The sequence below is a fragment of the Dipteris shenzhenensis genome, chromosome 3, assembly GCF_047967505.1.
Source record: "Dipteris shenzhenensis isolate YYH24624 ecotype China chromosome 3, Dip_SZ_1.0, whole genome shotgun sequence".
Taxonomy (NCBI): domain Eukaryota; kingdom Viridiplantae; phylum Streptophyta; class Polypodiopsida; order Gleicheniales; family Dipteridaceae; genus Dipteris; species Dipteris shenzhenensis.
The window spans coordinates 40,875,494-40,899,104 of record NC_141598.1 but is presented as its reverse complement, the minus strand read 5'-3'; the positions used below and the strand labels follow the sequence as shown (position 1 = coordinate 40,899,104).

At 39.4% G+C, this 23,611-nt stretch overlaps 1 protein-coding gene across 1 annotated transcript; it reads right to left on the bottom strand.

The window, feature by feature from the left end:
- Positions 1–815: 815 nt before the first annotated feature.
- Positions 816–3,155, bottom strand: LOC147903815 (uncharacterized). Its single transcript, XM_087372307.1, has 3 exons — positions 3,098–3,155; positions 1,127–2,527; positions 816–994 (listed from the first exon to the last, which is right to left on the bottom strand). The coding sequence occupies exons 1-3, from the start codon at positions 3,153–3,155 to the stop codon at positions 816–818; spliced, it is 1,638 nt and encodes a 545-aa protein (XP_087228433.1).
- Between the last annotated feature and the right edge of the window lie 20,456 nt (positions 3,156–23,611).

The following is a 23,611-nucleotide window of genomic DNA, read 5'->3' as shown; positions in this document are numbered from 1 at the left end:
TAAGTGATTATCTAGGTTTCCATTTGGGATAAATTCTAAGATCAATGCCGTTGTGGTGGAATTCGCAATGGCACCAAGTATCCTTACTAAATTTCTGTGCCGAACCTTACCTAAGGTTTGGCATTCTGCCCTAAAGATTCTATACATTTTGGGATCATGCTCTAGAGCTCTTAGTGTCTTGATGGCAACAGCTTCACCATCATGCAAGATGCCCTTGTAGACAAGGCTGGAGCCTCCTATTCCAATAATATTGTTGACACTGAATCCATTTGTTGCAGCCCGAAGATCGGCTTCTGTTAAATTTAAGAGCTTACTAGGCAAGACAGGTAACCTCCATCCCAACTCTTGTAGGGATGCGCTAGAGCGCAAAATGCAAACTGTGACTACCACAAGAAACAATACACCCACCGAGCAAACTCCAACTGGAACTATAACTTTCCGGATTAAACTTCCATTTGTATGTATGTCAGAAGTGCACGATATATTAGCATGCCCACTTGACTTACAAGCTGGCAATGGAATCCCACACAAGTCAAGATTGCCAATATAGGAGGCCCTGGGAAATCTATTCAACTGACCTTCTTGTGGAATTGGTCCAAAAAGATGGTTGTTGCTCACATCGAAAATAGATAGTCCATGTATAAGAGTGAGCGTGGATGGGATGTGACCACCCAATGCATTATTGGACAAATCCAAAGTCTCAAGATTTGACAACTTCCCAAAACTTAAAGGAATCGCTCCACGCAAATTGTTGTGGGACAAATTCAAGTACTTGATGCAAATCAAAGAGCCGAAATCAGAAGAGATTTCCCCATCTAGACGATTCCCGGACAAATTCCCGGACAAATCCAAGGATGCCATGGTTCCAAAGACGGGTACCTATAAACATTGCCCTTCTCAAAAATCTGCAAATTGTCGAAGTAGAGAACTTGGGAAGCATTTAAGTGCAACGGATTCCGGAAGGCCGGCAGATTGATTGTCTTTGGAAGACTTCCTGAGAACTGATTGTCGGAAAGATGAAGCACTTGGAGCAGGGGAGAAAAATTGAAAGCCCAATGCGGCATATGACCAGTAAGAATCAAAACGCGGAGGGATGCCAGTTTATTTAGGACTCGTGGGAACGAACCTGAGAGGGTGTTATTGGCTAGGTTGAGAACGGCCAAATTGGAACAATCTCCGAGTGCGCGAGGAAGAGCACCACCGAAAGCATTCCCTGACAAGTCCAAAAGCTGAAGGTTGGTGAGATTTCCAAGAGATTCAGGAATTGCACCGCTGAGACGGTTGTTGGAAATCTTGAGAAGCTGGATACCACCTAATAATCTCCCAATTTCAAGAGGCAGGCTCTGACTGAGAAGATTTGCTGACAGGTCCAGGGTTGCAAACTCGTGCTGATCCGGTATCGCTTGACCGTACTGCATCATCAAACTACTAGGTATCGCTAGACCATGCCGACGGATCTGCGCTTGAGATGCGAAGTGAGGCAAATTGAAGTCGGATATCTTGCCGGAAAGCTGGTTTCCTGAGAAATCAACATAGGAAAAGGGGATACTCTGATTTATAGCAGGGATCCTGCCAGAGAATTGATTATCCGACAAGTCAATTGTAAGGGGAGCATTATCGAAGCTCGAATTAGTAAAATCTGGGATGTGCCCTTCAAAACGGTTCGAATGGAGATCTAATACTCGGGGGGCCAACTTTGGAAGCCACGACGTTAATCCACCAGAGAATTGGTTTGCACTCAGGGCGACGAGAGCAAGATTTGAGCAGTTGGCCATGGACTCAGGAACAGGACCTTCGAGCATGTTATGCTCCAGAGAGACTGTCAAAAGGTGTGGCCAAAAGTTCCCGATGTGTTCGGGCAGGGTTCCATGAAAGAGATTCTTTCTGAGAGAGAGAAATTGAAGCGAAGTGCAATTTGAGAAGGCAAGTAACGTGCCAGAGAAATTGTTAGAGGACAAGCCCAAAAAGGATAAGCTGTAGCAATTAGAAATATCCGACGCTCGGATATGTCCACTAAAATGATTTGCAGAAAGGCCGAGGAACGAAATCCCACTGCTGTTGGCCAGAATCCAGTCTGGAAAAGGTCCTACCAAGGAGTTGGAGCTCAAATCCAGGAAGTTGGAGCGAAGCTGTAAGATGCCAGTTGTTTGGAAGCCCGTGAGGTTGTTCGCAGCGAGATTTAGATAGTTAAGAGCTGTGAGGTTGGCAAATGAAGCTGGGATATGGCCGAGCTGTAAGTGATTTCCAGAAAGCTCAAGAGACTGTAGGTTGGAGAGATTGGAGAACGTCTCGGGAATCTTTCCAGTGAAAGAGTTGGAAGAGAGATAGAGGCGGACAAGCTGGGAGCCCAAGCAGGAAGGCAATGTAGAGTTCAGCAAGTTCCCGCCGAGGTCGAGGTACTTCAACTCGGGTACCCAACACAGAGACGATGGGAAATCGCCACTTATGGTGGTCCCACTCAAGTCTAGATGCTGCAACTTTCGTACAGAAGAGAAGTTCTTGGGAAGTCGAGAGCCAAATATTTGAGCTATGGGAGAAGCAGGCCACAATGTCAACAGCAGGACAAGTCTAGATACTGCAGTCTAGATACTGCAGCCGTGGAAGAGAGCAAATGGAGATGGGCAGCAAGCCATGGAGGCGAGGACTGAAAGAGAGGTCAAGATGCCGGAGGCGTGTGAGATGGGAGAAGCCGGAGGTCAAGATGCCGGAGGTCAAGATGCCGGAGTCATGTATTTCTTATTCGTGCCCCAGAGGAATCATGCCTGGAGCTACCATGGACAAATGGGAAGAAGTTTATTCTACAATTATGGACAAATGGGAAAAAGTCTCTTACCTATAGACAAATGGGAAGAAGTCTATTCTACAACTATGGATGTGTACATAGGTGGTTTTGCATGGAGCCTTCCTATCATGTCAAGGTGCCGTGTCCAAGCAAGCACAACACAACATGTTAATGAGTATGGACAATGGGTTCCACAAAATAAAAATCAAGCTTGGAAAATATAATGCCCTCCATGTCTTACTAGAACGTCTTTGTCATGTCATATAATGACCGTGGAATGTGAAGATCAAAGTCTCCATAGAGTAGGACTCATACCTGACTCATAAACTAATGGGAAAGAATTCACACCATCGACACTATCAACAAGGGACATTATATTACGTACCAAAATGGTCATGGAATATATACTCCAAGCCACTCATTTCAACAAATTCATGGAAACAAATCTAGCCAACAAAGTTCTCAACAATAAAGCTAGCAAATGTTTATGAAAAACAAAATGTAACTTAGAACTATTGATGTCTATTGGAAATCCGTCTAGAAGGAAATCCATAACTTGTACATAATCATAGATTTGTAAGGGCCCTAAGTTCTATTTGGCATTAATGTGGGAAATTCAATAAAATCAAAATTGTAAACAAACAGAAGTACAAGAATTAGCCTTTACGCTTTAATTTTGTGACCTCCCATTTATGTCTCAGCCCATAAAGAGTTGAAGAAGCCAATAAATGTCATTTTGCACTAAAAATGCAAAAACTATGAAATTCCTTAATCTATATTTGAAATATCTTAGTTGAAATTTGTATTTTTTAGAATCCTCCTCTAAAAAATTAAAGTTTTTTATAATTATTAATAACTTAAATAAATAAACTAAATAAAATTCATGGAAAAACAATCCTCTTCTCTCTTTTACAAAATCTTTTATTTAAAATAAACAGTAATCAAAAAATAATTTGATGCAAAATCTGCAGTTTTTTTTCCCTTTTATCCCTTCTTTTCTCTTTTTTTTTGGTCCCATGGATTCTTCTCTTAGCATTTAAACTTAATGTAAAGGACAACGGCACTCATAATACACATAATATTTTTAAAACATTTTAATAGAGAAGACCTCTGGCTTTAATTACACATAGGTGATTTTGCATGGATCCTTTCTCTCATATCAATGTTGCATGACCGTGCTTTGCACATATACGAATGAGAAAAATCTTGTTCTATGACTCTAGCATTATACATAGGTGGTTTTACATGGAGCCTTTCTCTCATATCAAGGTGTCATGTCCATTCAATATTAGTAACCTTTTTCTCATATCAACGTGTCATGTCCATGCAAGATTTATAATTTATGTCAAAGGGCCCCACAAAATCAAAATCGAGGCGTCATGTCCATGCAAGATTAATAACCTATGTCAAGGACTACGGACAAGGGGATCAAAATCAAATGTAGAAATATGATACCCTCCATTGTTGTACTAGATTGTCTTCTTTGTCATGACCTTATAGTGACCTCTTAATGTGAAGACTTAACTTACCTATGGAAAAATGGGAAGAAGTCTATTCTACAACTATGGATGTGTACATAGGCGGTTTTGCATGGAGCCTTCCTATCATGTCAAGGTGCCATGTCCAAGCAAGCACAACACAACATGTCAATGAGTATGGACAATGGGCTCCACAAAAACAAAATCAAGCTTGGAAAATATAATACCTTTCATGTTTTACTATATCATCTTCTTTGTCATGTCATATCATGACCATGGAATGTGAAGATCCTGTGAATATCAAAGTCTTTGTAGAGTAGGACTCATAAAGTAATGGGAAAGAATTCACACCATCAACACTACCAACAAGGGACACCAAAATGCTAAGGGAATATGCGTACTCCAAGCCACTCATTTCAACAAATTCATGGAAACATATCTAGCCAATGAGTTCTCAACAACAAAGCTATAAATATTTTATGAAAAACAAAATGTAACTTAGAACTATTGATGTCTATTGGAAACCCTTCTACAAGCAAATGCATAAAGTGTACATAATCATAGATTTGTAAGTGCCCTAAGTTTTATTTTGCAGTAATATGGTAAATTGAATACAATTGAAATCGTAAACAAACATAAGTAAAAGAATTAGCCTTCAGGCTTCAATTAATCCATGCCTTCTCATTAGCTGGTTTTCTCAAATTTGTGCACATATTTAAGCCTTGTTGAAGCCGTCTAGGCTATTCCCCATCCATCCATGGTTCAGTGAGTAGAGTTCATGATTTTCAAAGTATTGGTAGTTGTATGAGTGGGCAGATGGCACTTTATATACCTTCATTGTAAAGACTTATTGGCTATTCTTCTTGCATTTTCTCTGAAATTGTAACACATTGGATATATTAGGCTCTCTAAAATTGTATTTAATTAACTATCTAAAATATTAATTATTATTTTGTACATAGGATTCCTAATTATTATGGAGATAAGAGCATTTGTCTCTAACATCATGTTGAATTTGGAAGGAAAAGAGTATCCCAGGAGGGACTTTTGAAAGTGGGACCGTTATTAGACAGGTTGGAGAGCTTGATTTTACTTTCCAAAGGAACACAAGAAATTCTTCATGATGTTAAGCAGAGATTTAAAGGAAAATGAAGAGCTGTGGGATGGATCCTTTTCCAAGAAAGATATGACTTCAAGCATTGTAATAGGAATAATGATTGACCCAAAAATGTCCTTGGTGGACATTTTTGCAAAACACTTCTGATTCCACCTCTTGAACCATCGATGTTTCCAGAACTATAGACTTCATTGGAGGCTCTTGCATATGTGTAGAGGCAATTTTCGAGTGGGGAGGCAAATAAAATGCATACAAATATCATGATTGAGTGCTTTGAGGATGCATAATATGTACCTCAAGCTCAAGGACCTTCGCATGAGGCAGAACGTGCACATGGTTTGATTCAGAGATAGGCAAGACATGCTCTTTTGATTCAGGGATAGGATGGACATGCACCTTTATGTCAAGGACATGATAGACATGCTATTTTGGCTCATTGTTGACGGTCTGGACATGCTGTTTTAGTTCATGGATAGGCTAAATATGTAGCTTTAGATCAAGGACCCACACACATATTTGTAGAGTAGAAAATGGATGATGCGACTCAAGAACAAAACGAAGAAGAAACACAATCCTTGAGTGCACAAGAACTACAAAATATTGAAGGGCTAGGATATCATGGTAAAAGCTCTCACAGGCAAACCACGATGTCAAATGCAAAAGGCTAGTACCTCAAGAGCCACAGTTCCAAATAGCAAAAAAAGATATCATCCCTCTATAAAGAAAGGACATTTGGAAGTGGAACATGAAAAAGAAGAGGAAGCTCAGGATGTCCAACAAGATCAAGATGAACTCACCTCAGTGAAAAACCTAAATCTCTCTCTTAATGAGATGACCACAAATGACAATTTCATATATATCTAGGGACAAAAGCCCTATGTTGTCAATTCCATTGATGTAGGGGTAGCAATTTTTTTCACAAATAGCGGGAATCTTTATAAATCATATTCCCAACAAATATTCAAGGCTTTAGTAGATTCAAAGAAGCCTATAGTGTCTAGTGCAGTGCTGCATCCAACGATGTTTTGTCTAAATATAGAAAACTTTGAGGGTGTACCTATATTTCAAGGGCCTACACATTTTGAGGAAATTCTTGAAGCAAACTCTTCAACACATCCCACATGAAAAGGGTATAGAGGCAGATGTTGAGAGATATTGAAACGTTGGATGCAAAGAGGAATTTTTTGTTGCACTATGGATGTCCAATAAATAGATATTTGTATATTTAGTGGAATTGTGGATTCAAAAGATGTACATACCCAACCATTTTCTCAATTTTTGAAGGTCCAGGTCACATCCGAGGAGCTCCTGTTGTAGGAATGTTTTTATCACTTTTTGACTCTTTCCTCCTTTGAATCCATTCTTTTCAAAGTTCTCGATCAATTTCTTAATCTGCATAAAGGCATTGAATTCCTCTTTCTCGATGTATAGTATGGGCATTACTTGGGAAAGAATTACCTTTTCGGAAAAGGATAAAGGCCTATTACTATGCACCCAAATGAACTTACATACCGAGTATTCAAGATATTCAGTTTTATCATATTTTCTTGGCACTGCTATTCCATTATTTCTTCTGGTGAAGGTAATGGACATGTTCAAGAAGTTAGCTTTTACACATATAGTATTACCATCCTCCCCAACTTGCTTATCCACTGTGGTATCTTTTATTTCCAAGAATTGGAGGGGGTCGATCCAAAGTGGGTTTATCTCATTATTTTCCTGTGGTTTGAAGAACTCCTTGGGAGAATCAACATTGACCAACAATATGTCGTCCATATATCTAAAGAGGTGTTCAAATCTGGACACTCTATCCCATTCTTTTCCTTTCCATAGTTTCTTAATAAAGTGGAACTCAAACCAATGCAGATATAAGTTACACCATAAAGGTGAACAAGAGAATCCCATGGGTATACTCGAGACTTGTTTGAATATTTGGTCTGCTAATCTTAGGTGCATATTCTCTAGAAACCAAATATTGAGCATAATACATTCCCGCTGAGACCAGGATGTCAAGGTCTTACTTCTCTTGTTGCTCCATGAGGCTTTTTTCCTATTCCAGTTAATATTTAGGTATCGTTTCTTTTTCTTTTCATAAGCCATGTTGATGACTTCTCTTTCAATCCGTATTTTCCTTCTAAAGGGATATTTTCATAGCATTTCCCAATATCTGCAGTGAAAACTGAGTAAATTTCTTTTGGTAAATTTAGCTAAACCTCGTAAATGGAATTGACTAGCGAGAATGCACTCACCTTAATATCAGCTTCCAATCGGTTCTTGAAGATCCCTTGATGATTCCATGATGGGATCTAGGCATGCTTGTAATGCGAAAGTGATTAATGAAGCTAGTTCCAAAAAAACACAACGATGGGTATGAGTAATCCATCTGAAAGTGTTTTTGTGGGCTTTGAAAGTAGCCATGAGATACGGTAATGAATGAGAATCCAAAGTAATGTTTAAGTTAAAGTTTGTAATATCCCTAACCAGTCGGGTCTAGGATGTATGGGTTATCCATTATTTTGAAGTCCTTGCTGGTGGATAGCCTCTGCATTGCTTGATCTAATATAAACTTTTTATAGATATAAGCTAGAGTCGAGGCTGACTTATCTATGGAAGTAATGAGAAGGGATGTTGTTAACCTTCTAATTTCTTTCTCTATAGTTGGGGTTCCCATGGGATTCACTTTCTCTTCAATTTGTAGTTTCTTTTTCTTAGTCAGTCTCTGCAAGTGATTTCTGCAAAACATTCTAAAATCTCTCTCCATTGGTCTAAGAGTTTCACATTATAATGGACTCAATGTAGTTAATTGGTTCCAAATCATAAGTAATTCAAAGAAGTGCATCCACATCCCCTTGTGTACTCGATGCATCTTGTTAATCTTCCTCACTCTAGATCCATATGCCCTGGTAGGTAATGTCTCACGAGACTATAACATGAGTTCACCATATGACATCACTCTTGGTTATGGTTGAGGTAGCAATGGAGCAAGTGGATTCTTCTCCAAATTCTTAACGGCTAATAATACTAGCTCCCTCATGTAGTGGAATGTGAGAGACACCTTATAGAATATAACCATATCACTAGACTTCATAGATCAAAAAGTCAAAATCTATTAGTATCATTCATCCCATGATTAATGTTATACTCAAAGATTCAATGGACAAAAATTCATAAGACTTGCCTTTATAAATAAAAGGAAAGAACTGAACACAACTTTTTGAAAAAAACATTAGTAAATTATGCGACATGTACCAAATTCCATGTTTGAGCCAAAATGGCTGTGCTTTGCAGTCAATCTTTTCCTCTGAAAATCTGCATTTTATGCATGGGCGACCAACATTGAAGATGTCTTTCAAGTATTTCAGTGTCCTTCTTTATGTTTTTGATATACGGCTCTTACATCTCCCAAACACGCCCACAAGAGAAGGACACCTGCCTGTGGCAAAAGTTGACATCGGATAAAAATTGGATAGAGGATGATTATGTGTGATGCTAATATTAAAGCTTAGTCCTTGCAAGTCGTGTCTCAGCCAATGCAGTTCCTATCTCAAATGTAGATCCCTTGTAAGCATCCATGTGTACAAGACCTTCATCCAATGCTACAATGTGTTCTGTTTCATCCACTCCAGTTCCTCTCTCATTTGTATTACCATGAACCAGGTCTACATGGCGTGTCTCATCACTTCCTTTCTCATGTGGATTCTTGCACCTTAGGTCCCTCCAATGAAGTTGAACTTTTTTCAATGACACCCTGAAAGTATTCAAGGATAATCTTTGACTGCATTTTTCTTGCTTCCTCAATGGGAAATTCCTCCCACATATGTTGGAGGATCTCCAATGCAGGAACCAATTCAGGAAATCTATGTGCTTTTCGCGGTGGCATCACAAAGTGCACTGCATCTTTCTTTAAAAGAAGAAACAATCTGTTGCTCATTCTTGACTTTGTGTAAATCATCATTGTACTGCTATCTTTTTCAATTTTTGTTCCTAGTAAGGTGCCCCCTTGAATCAAATTGCTCTTTGAGAAAGAGACATTTGATGCCCACTCATCTTTCTCCAACTCTCTCTTTGTCATCATTAGAATGAGATTTCCTTTACTCAATACTAAGAACCATGCTTTCTTTGTTGTGTCAACAACGGTCCAGTTTGTGAAGTCCTTTGGGGCATAAATTCTTCCATTGTATTTCAGTGTCATACCATTGACAACTGTTGTAGCCTCAAGATCCATCCTATATTAAAGCACAACAAAAATTTTAGGTACTTTGACAAACTACAATTACTTTGATAAATCAAAAGTACAATGAGTCCCATTGATACACCTCAAGTTTTCATTCTTTCCAATCGTATAAGTGTCAATTTCATGCTTTGGGAATAGCCTAAAAGGCTTTCCAAGACTTAGATACATGCATAAATGTTTAAAAAAATAAGGATTTACAATGAACTCGTGGATATTGTAAAATGAAATAAAGTATAATCGAATACAAATTTGAAGTCTGTCAGATATAAGTGCATGATGCTCTGTCAACTCCCACAACTGCATTGTTCTTTTTAAATGCTTAGGTTGCGAGTTAAAAGCAAGAAATAATATATTTTCCATTGTTCTTTTTAATATACTCAGGTTGCGAGTTTAAAAAAGATAAAATTTTTATTTACAAAAACTAATTTACTTACAACTCATAAGAATTTAACATTCATATTAATAAGAAGTTAAAATATTAATAAATTTAAATTTAAATAATAAAAACTACAAATTTAAATTGACTCCAAACCATAAACCCTAAACCCTATACCCTAAACCCCAAACCCAAAACCCAAACCCTCAAATCTTAAAACCTAACCCTCTCCCTAAAAAGAAATAAATTAAACTAATAATATACGAATGTAAGTTAAACTACTTTTAAAATTTTCAAAAATGTGATAAAATTAAAATTACACTTTCTATATTCCAACACAAAATGCATTTTTTTCTACTATATTTTAAAAATTTCAATTGAGAAATTAAACTAGTAAATTGAAAATGAAAGTGAAACTCATTTTAAATTTAAAAAAAGAGAAAAATTTAAAATTCAAGTTTCCACAAGTTTTCCTTTTTGAACACATTTGTCTTTTCACACTTTTCAAGTTTCCACACGTTTGTCTTTTCAAACACAACGTTGTCTTTTCACACAATTTTCAAGTTTCCACACGTTTGTCTTTTCAAACACAAGGATTCATAGTTTTAAAAAAGGCAGGAAATTTGAAATTCAAGTTTCCACACGTTTCTCTTCTCAAACACCAAGCTTTATAGTTTTGTTTTGTTTAAGTTTTGACTAAATCACACACCAAGGTAGATAGTTTTGTTTACAAGTTTCCACACGTTTACATTCTCCTTCACTATCTCTCGTCTAATATCCCTCATTGATCGTAGCTTCCAAATTCTCCCATCAAAACATCTCTCCTTTATCCCTCCTTGATCGTCGCCCACTCATTTCTCCTCCTCATTGAAGATTTTCTATCTTTTTGAGTCACGGTTTTTCATTCTTACTCTCTCTATTCCTCTCTCTCGTACTTTCTCTTGCTCCCTCACTGTCTAAATTTTCATCTCTCGTCAATCTCTCTCATCTCCTCTCTTCCTATTCTTCTCTCTCTCTCTCACGCTAGTACGCTTCTCTCTCTTTTCATCTCTCGTCAATCTCTCTCATCTCCTCTCTTCCTCTTCTTCTCTCTCTCTCACGCTAGTGTGCTTCTCTCTCTCGTCTCTCGTCTCCCTCTCTTTTTCTCTTCTCTCTCTCTCTCTCTCTCTCTCTCTCTCTCTCTCTCTCACTCTCTCTCTCTTTCCTCTCCTTTTTATTTCCTCTCCTCTCCCCTCTCCTCTCTGTTTCCTCTCATCTTTATTTACTCTCTCCCCTCCTCTTCATTTCCCCTCTCTCTCTCTCTCCCCTCCTCTCCGTTTCCTCTCTATTGCATCGCCTACTCTTTCTCTCTCTCTCTCTCTCTCTCTCTCTCTCTCCTCTCTTTTTCTCTCTCTCTCTCTTACTCGCGCTACGCCTCTCTCTCTTCTCTCTCACTCTCCTACTCTCTCTCCCACTCTCTCTCTCTCTCTCTCTCTCTCTCTCTCTCTCTCTCTCTCTCGCCCCTCTATCTTTCTCTCCTCTCGTCTCTCTCTCTCGCGGCTCTCTCCCTCCCTCTCTCTCTCTCTCCCTCTATCGCGGCCCCCTGTACAATACTCAAACACATATAAATGAATGAAAAAGAAGATGAGGGGGGGAAGGCAGTGAGTACTCCATTGCCTCCATATGTGAAACTGAGTCATACAGATAGTCCCAAATCAGATGAGGAGAGAGCCATGATGGCCAAGGTTCCTTATGCATCCTCACCCTCTCTCTCTCTCGTTCTCTCCTCTCTCTCTCTCTCTCTGACGCCTCTCTCTCTCTCCTTCATGCTGTGCCTCCCCCCTCCCTCTCTCTCCTCCCCTCCCTCTCTCGCTCTCTCTCTCTCTCTCTCCCTCTCGTCTCGCCTTTCTCTCTCTCTCTCTCGTCTCCCTTTTTCCCTCTCGTGCTCTCTCTCCTTTCCCTCTCTCCCTTTCTCTCTCTCCCTCGTCTCTCGCCTCTCTCGCAGTCCTCTCCCCCTCTCTCTCTCCCTCTATCTCTCTCTCACCTCTCTCTCCTCTCGCGCGATCCTTTCTCTCTCCCCTCTCTCTCCCTTTCGTCTCTCTCTCTCTCACGGCTCTCTCCCTCCCTCTCTCTCTCTCTCTCTCCTCTATTGCGGCCCCCCTTCTCTCTCTCTCTCTCTCCCCTCTATCGCGGCCCCCCTCTCTCTCTCTCTCCTCTCATGTGGCCCTCCCCTCTCTCTCTCTCACACACTCTCTCTCTTTTACCTCTCACCCTTTCTCTCTCTAAAAGTCTCTCCCTCTCTCTTTCTCCCTCTCTCTCTCTTGCTGCGGAGCTTGCAAGACTCTCTCTCTTACAATCTCTCTCTAAAAGTCTCTCCTTCACTTTTCTCTCTCTATAATAAAATTTCAAAGAATACAAATTTTAAAAAAAGTACCTGGAAGAAAGTTGAGATCTATGCTTGTGCTTGCTTTTGCTCTTGCTCCTCTTTTTGCTTCTCATTTTGCTCTTCCTTGTTGAAATGAGAGAAACAATGAGAGGAGGAGAGTATAAGAAAAACTAGGGTTTTAGGTGCTTCTCTCTCATTGGTCCTTCTATATCATTATCTCCTCTCCCATTGGCCTCTCCATCACATTATCTTCTCTCCCTCTCCCACCCACTCCCATTCTCCCACCTCCACTTCTCACTCCCACTCCCACTCCCATCCTCCCACCCCTCCCCCCCCATTCCCACTCCCTTTCCCACTCCCACTCCCATTCTCCCACCCCCACCTCCCCCATTCCCACTCCCACCCCCATCCTCCCACCCCACCCCTCCCACTCCCACCCTCCGACCCCCACCTCCCCCATTCCCACTCCGATCCTAATTAAAACTATTACTTAAATAAATGATATTACTGAAAACATTCATAGGATTTAAGGTCTAGGGTTTAGGGTTTAGGGTTTGTGAGTTAGGGTTTAGGATTTTAGGGTTTGGTGGTTTGGATTTAGGGTTTGGGGGTAGGGTTTAGGGTTTGGGGGTTAGGGTTTAGGGTTCAAGGTTTGGGGGGTAGGATTTAGGGTTTGGTGGTTTGGGTTTAGGGTTTGGGGGGAAGGGTTTAGGATTTAGGGTTTGGGGGTTAGGGTTTAGGCTTTGGGGATTAGGGTTTAGGGTTTAGGGTTTGGGAGTTAGGGTTTAGGGTTTAGAGATTAGGGATTAGTTTTTATTTGTTAGGGTTGAGGGTTTAGAGAGTCAAGATGAACATTTACTATTTAGGGATTAGGGGTTAGGGTTTAGGGTTTAGGGATCAGGGATTAGGGTTTACGGGTTAGGGTTTGGAAATTAAGGTTTATAGGTTAGGGTTTAGGGTTTAAGGTTTAGGGATTAGAGGTCTAGGTTTAGGAATTAGGGGTTAGGGTTTAGGTTTAGGGTTTTGAGGGTAGGGTTTAAGGTTTAGGATTTAGGGTTTAGGGTTTAGGGTTTAGAGGTCTAGGATTAGGATTGAGGGTTTAGGAATTAGGGGTTAGGGTTTAGGTTTTGGGTTTTGAGATTAGGGATTAGGGTTTATGAATTAGGATTTAGGGATTTAGGATTTAGGTTTAAGTATTAGGTATTAGGAATTAGGGTTTTGGGATTAGGATTTTAGGATTAGGGATTAGGGGTTAGGGTTTACGGATTAGGATTGAGGGGTTTAGGATTTTGGTTTAGGGATTAGGGTTTAGGATTTAGGGCTTAGGATTTAAGGGTTAAGGTTTAGGAATTAGGGTATAGAATTTAGGGTTTAGAAATTAGGGGTTAGGGTTTAAGATTTAGGGTTTAGGAATTAGGGTTTATGGTTTCAAGGGTCTAAATTAGGGTTTGGGGGTTAGGATTTAGGGTTTGATTAATTTTTTAAACAAGATCTAGATTTTTAAATAATTAATAAAGTAGATTATTGAGAAGAGACTAATGTTCTTTATAACGGTTGTTACAGCTTGTTTGCAAAGGAGATGGCTACAAAATTTATTCCAGGGATGGAGGTGATTCTATGTTGCAAAAGAGAAGTAATTGCATTTGCTACAATCCATGAAAGTGATCCGAATTCTATTTGTCACTTTAGAAGACTTGGCGAAGATAAGGTGGTGGTTATCGTATCAAGGATTCTTAGTGCACATGTTGAGCTAAAGCATAAGTGTGGGGATATGGAAATCCTTGGAGATGTTATGCCCTATAATACTTCCAACAAAGCATTTATTGCATGGGACAGAGATGAGACTTATCCAACACATGTCATCAGGAATACAGAGTGCATATCTTTGGATTTTAGAGTGGGAGATATTTTACAAATGTTATCATTTGCAAATAAGAATGTAGCAGAAGGTCAAGTCTTGGGATTTGAACAAGTGGAACACTGGACATTTGCACAGATGAGAATTCAAAAAGTTACCGATGATGGTATGGATGATAACTCAATCTCATTGGATGGTCCCTACTATGAGGTAGGTAAGGATTTGAGATGGAGCATGCAATTTTTAAAGATTGGAAAGACTCGGCATGTGGTTTTTAATGATAAACATAATGTATACTACAACATCAAAGAATTGAACGAATATGCCAATGTACCAAACTCTATTCCTTCAGAGATGGATGATTCCAATGCACTCAACTATAGCACTGATGTCTTATCAAAAGTCGATGAGTTTATTGATACCGAGAAAGAAAAAGATTTCACAAGTGATGCCTTATCCGGGGTGGATGAGTTCATGCACATTGAGAACTTGGGCAAAGATGTCAAAAGTGATATCTTTTCAAGCATGGATGGCTTCATGGATACTGATAAAGTTCTTGGAGTCAAACCGAGTAACTATGAAATTATGGAAATCATGCATGATAGTATAATGAGTGATGTTCTCTCTGGAGTAGAGGAGTTTCAAGACTATGGAGTTATAAAATCCATAGAAAGTGCATCAATGAGTGATGCTCTCTCAGGAATAGATGAGTTTGAAGACCATTCTGGACACTCTATCACCACTGACTATGTGCGGATCAAACTACCATAGCCATGTCCCTTTGAACCTTGATGCTCAGGAAAGCACTTTGAGCTAGTTGGCATTTTCCTCCCCCTTGCCTAGGGAGAAAGGCCTCCTTGAGCCCTTTTCCTCATATTGTGATGCCTTTGACGAAAGGAAGGAGGCACATACCTACATTGTTAAAGGCTTGGGTTGGTGGAGTTAAAATCCCATTGCCTAATTTTAGCCTTCTGTAATGTTAATCTGCACACTGAATCACCTTCTCACGCTCATAAACATTGCATGCACGTGTCTCAATGCTAGTGATTCCACAACTTGGGTTCAAACAAACAACTTGGGTTTAGACAAACATTCGTGCATGTGTCTCAATGCCAGTAATTCCACACTCTCAATCAACTTGGGTTCAGACAAACAAGCACCCAACCCAACCTTGTCTGCATGCCTGCAAACCATGAAAGCACGTTCGGATGCTCATTGGTACACATGTCAAGCCCGGCCAATCATCCATGCGGCTCTATGGCTATAAATTTTTGGTGATTGTGTATGATGTGATTGGCACATCAAACAGTGCTGGAGGGGTAGGAGGGGGTCCAGGTCGAACGTGAATTGTCCAAACTTTACCACGAGATATCTCTCCAACTCTAGACAGTGCCGTTAGACTGTGTGAACACTTGGTTCCACTTGCAATCGTCATGAGAGCCTATGTCGCCAAACTGGTGGATTGTGCCGTTGGACTATGTGAACACCTAGTTCCACTTGCAATCGTTATGGAAGCCTATGTCGCTAGACTGGTGGGTCCTATACCTGGTTCCATGCAAGGGAAAAGCGTTTGAGTCTGAGGAAAAACCTTGGAGTCCTTCGGCCACGTGGGTGCGGGAGGCATTGGGCAAAGTGTCTAGCCAATAGCACGCCTCCATCCCTCCTCTGCAACCATGCAACCCTCCCTTTGCAACCTTACCTTTCCAGGCGTGTGGGACCGACCCTCCCTCCACTGGTGCTCAAATGAGCAGGACATTTCCCTTGAGTGGAAACAGGTCTACAGTGAACCCAGCCTCCTCGGAGAGTGTCCTACTAGCGTTGTAAGAGCGAATGTCTCCGTGGGTGCCTTGAGCATTACTCCAAAAAAGTTGGGGTTCGATTTTGCCTGAGCCTTGGGCTGCACATCTGAGAGAGTCACCAATGAAGAGCATCCATGCCTTCATAATTCTGGGGCAGGCTGAGCGAGATCATTACTTCTACGGTGCACAAAGTGCTAGCGGTGCCATCTTCTTGCTAGCCTTCGAGTCACAGTCGTCACGCGGGTAAGCTCTCTCTCGGCGAAGAGTGTTCCTTGAGTATCATTCCCTTGGAGAGCACGTGCTCTCACGTGCATAAGGAATACTTAACTTGTGTCCGTATAAAGAAAGCTCATTTGTCTAAGTTGAATTGCTTTCTGTAGATGCACATTCGAATTGCAGTCTCTCTTGATCATCAGCTTCTGCATTTTGATTGCAGATCCGAGTAGGGAATTCCAATGGGCTTTCTGTATAGATGCGAGCAGGGAATCTCTCGCCAGGTACCGATTTGGAAGAAGATGGCATTCGAAATCGAAACCCACAGCCGCAGGAAAGATCCCACACAGTGTTGATGCTTCTAAACTTCCTTCAACCAACAAGACGAAGAGAATGAAAACTTGGGGAGGCTGCTCTCAGAGAGATCCCTCGGTGGACAGCTCAAGTCACGGTCCGTGGTAGTCAGTGCAATTTTGGGCGCTCTTTTCTGCATCATCATTCATAAGCTCAGCTTGACGACTGGAATTATCCCCTCTCTCAATGTATCGGCGGGCCTGCTTAACTTTTTTTGCATCAAATCTTGGATGAGCTTGCTTACTAGGATGGGCATTGCACATAAGCCCTTCACCAGACAAGAAAACACAGTGATCTTGATGTTATGGCGTCGCTTTTAGTGGTACGGATTGCATTTGCCATTCCCAGATCACGAGATACCTTGCATTGTTCAATAAGTGATACCCCGTGCTTCCTTGAAATTTAATCGAGATCGCACTTGCGGAAGATGATTCCTTAAAGGACTCTTGACTTTTAGTAGCGTAGCTATTAACATTCAGCTTAATGACTATTGCCTTAACTTTTTAGATGGGTTCAGTACGTACCTCATCGCTATGGACCAAAGAACTTATGATATCGTTAATACAAGTGGTCAAGGTCATGGGGCTGCTATGTACTTGCAGTCAGTTTTCTTGGTCTCGTGGCGGTGTTTCCTCTTTGTAAGGTACACGCTTTTAAATGTGGATTGGCTTGCAACCTAAATCTGTTGTTTATCTTAATTAGAGCATTGTGGCTGCTGAGCAGATTTTGATTGTCGATTACGAACTCACTTACCCTAGTGATACGGCAACTGCAGTGCTCATCAACAGTTTTCATACAGTCCAGGGAGTCAAACGAATACAGTAAGAGTCCTAACTCCGGTAGCCTAATTAACAAGCCCATCGCCAACAAAACTGCTCGATGTCTGATAATTGCAAATTTCTAGATCATCCATTGATTTCCATGCTAGATTCGATTCGAAAATTGCTTAGCCTCTCAAAAAAACTGTATTTCCTTGAAACCAAATAGGGGCTATAGAAAATATTCTTACATCGTCTGCAACACAGGTCTTAAAAAGTTTCCCCGTGGGTTCACAACGAGGTAACTTATCTTTAAAGTTTAATTTGAAGTTATAACTTTTATCCTTTAGCGTATCCGGGAATTACATCTCGTGTTGGGCCTTTTTATGCCTTGAGAGGCGTCGTCACACTTCGTATATTTAGAAGACATGTAACCCAGGAGAAGCTGCAAGTCATTTGATCTCATCGAAAGAAGATCATGTCCCCAGTTGAGATGGCATATTGCATGCAATCTCCTGCAGCGTTTACTACTATTTCTGCGTCTATTTGTAGCTTATAAAGCATGCAGATGTTCACGTTTGACTTCAATGCAAAGTCGGTTTTTCATCTGGAGCATAGAAATGGCAGCTTTCTCTGATCCTTCCTCTCGGTATATGCTGGGCCATGCTCACAAGAAATTTTTAAACTATGGTAGTAACACCTGAGGCCACTAACCATTTAGGGACAATAATTAATCCTCATTACTACTTTTACTAGGTCGTAGTGCCTCATTTCTTGCACACGCCCACACACATTTATAGACATGCAGCCAGTGACCTCAGTGACCAGTCTGTTCTTCAGGCTTTGGCTGCTATTCGATCTGCTGTTGCTGCTGTGCCTAGAGGTCTTACATCATAGAAGCTACATAACAAGGATCATAGGAGGCGAGGATGCAGTATCAAAACTAAAGAGGGGCTGCCTCAAGCATTCATCAGCAACATTGGCGTCAAACATTGTCTCCCTCACATGGTGCTTCTGCTCGTACTATATGTTGATGAAGTGTTTCAGTGGCTCTCTTAAAGGGGAAGGGACAAGTTTGCTTTGCACAAGATTGTGGAATATTGCTTTGCTTAATAGATTTGCAAGACAAAAACTAAAATGTGCAATACTGCTTGAGTAAAGATGTACACATGAGAGGCAGTCGATAGAGCGAGCGAGGAAAAGCGAGCGGGCCCAAAAAAGCGAGCGAGCTTTTCCACAATTTCCTTATCGAGGTATTCAACATAGCTTTGTGGAAACCACTATTTGGGAAAATTGTCGAAAATAAAACTTATGTTACTATGTGTAACTATACCAATATTGCGAATTATAGTCTACCTTAACTTCCAATTGGAGCCATACTCACATTATGCAACAATAGTATGTGGTTTGAAAGAAACCGAATTTCCACTCCAAAGCGGATTCCATTACTGATACAACAATTCTTTTGCATTTGAAATGGGTCTTATTATCAAACTCCTTCAATAATCAAAACAAATGCGTTGCTTGATATGTTGAACTTAGTAACATAAACATCACTTCACCCATATGTGGGGAAAAAAAACTTTCTGTAGACTTCATAGCATGGGATTGCATCAACACTTATGACATTCAAAATGGTTCTTCTTATTAAAAGTGTTATCAACCATGAAAGAAAATGTTTAAAAATAGTTCACCCATATGTTGAAAAACCCAAGTGTCATTTATGACATTCAAAATTGTTCTTGCAACCATCCTGTAGTTCCTAGAGATTTTGCCCATACTTCCAACCCCTTCCCTTCAACCACTAAGAGGTATCTAATAGTTTTATAGAACACTTGAGATATCATCACCTCCTAATACAAAACCATTATTACTATTTGTAGAACACTTGAGATATCATCACCTCTTAATACAAGACCATTCTTACTATTGAACCATTATTACTATTTGTAGAACACTTGAACCATTCTTACTATTTGTAGAACACTTGAGATATCATCACCTTTTAATACAAAACCATTCTTACGGTTTGTATAACACTTGAGATATCATCACCTCTTAATATAAGACCATTCTTAGTATTTGTAGATCACTTTAGATATCATCGTCTCTTAATACAAGACCATTCTTACTATTTGAGAGATTAATGGATTAAAGGTTTGAAGCTCATAGGAGACGAAGGAAGAGAAAGTCAGTTTCGACATGAGGACAATAAAACTAATTGGAATATTTTGACTTATGTATTATACCTTTTTGAAGACTATGAATTGAAGTCAGTTTCAACATTAGGATGATAAAACTAATTAGAATATTTTGACTTATGTATTATATATTTTTGAAGACTATGAATTTTAATGAGGAGAGGCATGCACACTACTTAGTAAATACACTAGTACTACTACTAGCCTACGACTATTAAGCCTAGTAGCACCAGTGTGATTTTGAGCCTTGTATCAGCCTTTTGATAATTTTCTTTCATCTTTAGTGCAATAGAAATTATTCCTTCTATCAGAAGAATCTTGCCAAATTTATTCAAAGTGATGATTTTGTAGTCTACAGCCACTATCCTCTGACTCTCAAAAATATATTAAATGTGAGCACCCATTTATCTTGTTTGGTGCAACCTAGGTCATACAGATCTAGGTCATGTGGAGTGGTTCGCGTCTCTTTCCTTGACAAAAAAGTTACACTACCTTTGATAGTAACTACAAAGATTGCTGCACCATCATCCCTTTTTGCTTTTGAGCCATTAAGTTTGATCCACTGATTTTATGTAGAATTATTCTACTATATGTTCACATGTCCTTAATAGGATCTTGATATAATCCCTTCCATTGTAAGTACTTTTACTTCAAGTTTCACATATCCTTAACAAACCACTAGGCTTCAACACAAATTCATTCTTATGTTTTAAGCCTTAAACTCAAACACCCTTGTAAAAGGGATAATGTATTAAAGCTACATTCAATCCATCAAATCTTTTGAATAACAGTTCTATTGAAAATTCATGTATCATCAATAGGATTTCATCCATTATATGTTCATTTGTCTTTAATAGTATGTCTAAAAATTCATGTATCTTCAATATTATTTCTCTCATGTGTTCCAATATCTTCAAAAGGATACCTTTATTTAATAATGTCCAAACTTGAGCATTGATTTGTATTTATCAAACACAATTTCACTCCACCTATTCTTTAGAATGAAATTTTTTCGCCAAAAGTGGGCCAAATGTAAGGTCTTTCCACATATTCTTAAGAATGAAAATTTTGGCCTTACGTTGGCAAGTCTATGGAATGAGGGTAAGGCCAAAGTCTCTGGTACGGTGCATTAGGTCTTGATTAATTCTTCTTTAGGCTTGAATATTTAATGCATTAACTTCACAACTATTATTTATGCTTGAACTTGTAATGTATTAATTTCATGACTTAGGATTTTATGAAGTTATATCTAACATGTCCCAAATTTAATGGAAATTAATATCCTACATAACACAACAAAGTATCATCATATCCCTTCCCAAAATCAATGCTACCTAGCAACTCTCCTGGCATTTTCACTGCCTTGCATTTGAGTTAGCTATGATGAAGAATGTTGCCTGCCTTTGGAACCTCTTAGAGTTACCGTTAGCATGATCTAATTTCATGTACCCCAAAACTTGAGACTTGGAGATTCCCATATCACACTAGCGGTAGCTATCTTGTCCACTCTCAATGCTAGTAAGAGCTAGGCCCCATAGACCGGTAAAAGAAGTCTTTTTGGAGGTTCAATTTTTTCCCTCCGTCTTCTGCAGGCCCCCTGATGAAATAGGATATATTCATCACCCTACATTTAATGCAATAATTGACACAACTTTTTTGGACCTGACTATGTAGTTTACATCCCAAAATTGGTGCTAAAATTGCAGATTGGGAGATTCCCATATCACACCAACGGTAGCTGTCTTGTCCACTCTCAACACTAGTAAGAGCCGCGGTCCCCATAGACTGGTAAAAGAAGTCTTTTTGGAGGTTCAATTTTTTGCCTCCGTCTTCTCCGGCCCCATGACGGAATAGCATATATTCACCACCCTACATTTAATGCAAGAATTGAAAACTTTTTTTGGACATGACTATGCAGCTTACATCCCAAAATTGGTGCTAAAATTGCATACCGGGCATCTCCATTTGCCGGGAGGTGTCCCCAGCGACCCCTTGGACTTGCTCTATTTGTCTAGTTGTGTCTCTCCACAAAAATCGGAGTAGGGCCTATTTTCCCCATCTAGTAAAACTATATGCATCAATATGTATGTATGTATGTATGTATGTATGTATGCATGCATGCATGCATCCATGTATGTATGTACACACACACATATGTATGTATGTATGTGTACTAAAACTACTAAAACTATATGCATCAAATAATGTTGTTGATCAATTTTTGGCATACCCCACCAAAATCAAGACCCCCATTGCAAAGAAAGGTAAGGAACACAAGTGCTTGTTCTTATGCTCATGAGACAACAAAATGCATGACATAGGCAACCAATGGGGTCTTACTTTTGATGTTTGTATGTATGTATGTATGTATGTATGTATAAATGTATGTATGTATGTGTGTGTGTGTGTGTATATGTATGTATGTATGTATGTATGTATGTATGTATATATATATATATATATGTATATGTATATGTTGATGCATATATGTATATATTGATGTATATATTGATGCATACAATTTTGATATATGGAGAAAATGGACATGAAAACCATATAATTGGTTCTTGTCATTCGATTTGATATATGACATGATCCTATTTGGATTTGTAAGTCCAAAGATATGGGGTCCTACTTTTAGGGCCTGAATGCCTAAAATAGGTAGCACGTTAACGCGCTACCTATTTCATGCATTTAGGCCTCAAAAGTAGGACCCCATTGGCAACACAATGGGGTCCTAGTTTTAAGGCCTAAATGCATGAAATAGACAGCACGTTAACGCGCTGCCTATTTTAGCCATTCAGGCCCTAAAAGTAGTACCCCGTATCTTTGGACTTGCATATCCAAATGGGGTCATGTCATAAATCAAATCGAACGGCAAGATCCACTTTAGATGGTTTTCATGTCCATTTTCTCCATCAACTAAAACTATATACATCAAATAATGTTGTTGATCAATTTTTGGCATACCCCCCCAAAATCAAGACCCCCATTGCAAAGAAAGGTAAAGAACACAAGTGCTTGTTCTTATGCTCATGAGACAACAAAATGCATGACATGGGAAACCAATGGGGTCTTACTTTTGATGTTTGTATGTATGTATGTATGTATATATATGCATGTACATACATACATACATACATATACATATATATATATATATATATGTATTTATGTATATGTTGATGCATATATGTATATATTGATGTATATATTGATGCATACAATTTTGATATATGGAGAAACTGGACATGAAAATCATCTAAATTGGCTCTTGCCGTTTGATTTGATATATGACATGACCCCATTTGGATTTGTAAGTACAAAGATACGGGGTCCTACTTTTAGGGCCTGAATGCCTAAAATAGGGAGCGCGTCAACGCGCTGCCTATTTCATGCATTTAGGCCTCAAAAGTAGGACCCCATTGGCAACCCAATGGGGTCCTACTTTTGAGGCCTAAATGCATGAAATAGGCAGCGCGTTGACGCGCTCCCTATTTTAGGCATTCAGGCCCTAAAAGTAGGACCCCGTATCTTTGGACTTACAAATCCAAATGGGGTCATGTCATATATCAAATCGAATGGCAAGATCCAATTTAGATGGTTTTCATGTCCATTTTCTCCATCAACTAAAACTATATTCATCAAATAATGTTGTTTATCAATTTTTGGCATACCCCCCCCAAAATCAAGACCCCCATTGCAAAGAAAGGTAAGGAACACAAGTGCTTGTTCTTATGCTCATGAGACAACAAAATGCATGACATGGGAAACCAATGGGGTTTTACTTTTAATGTTTGCATGTATGTATGTATGTATATATATGCATGTACATACATACATACATACATACATACATACATACATACATACATATATATATATATATATATATATATATATATATGTATGTATGTATATGTTGATGCATATATGTATATATTGATGTATATGTTGATGCATACAATTTTGATATATGGAGAAAATGGACATGAAAATCATCTAAATTGGCTCTTGCCGTTTGATTTGATATATGACATGACCCCATTTGGATTTGTAAGTCCAAAGATACGCGG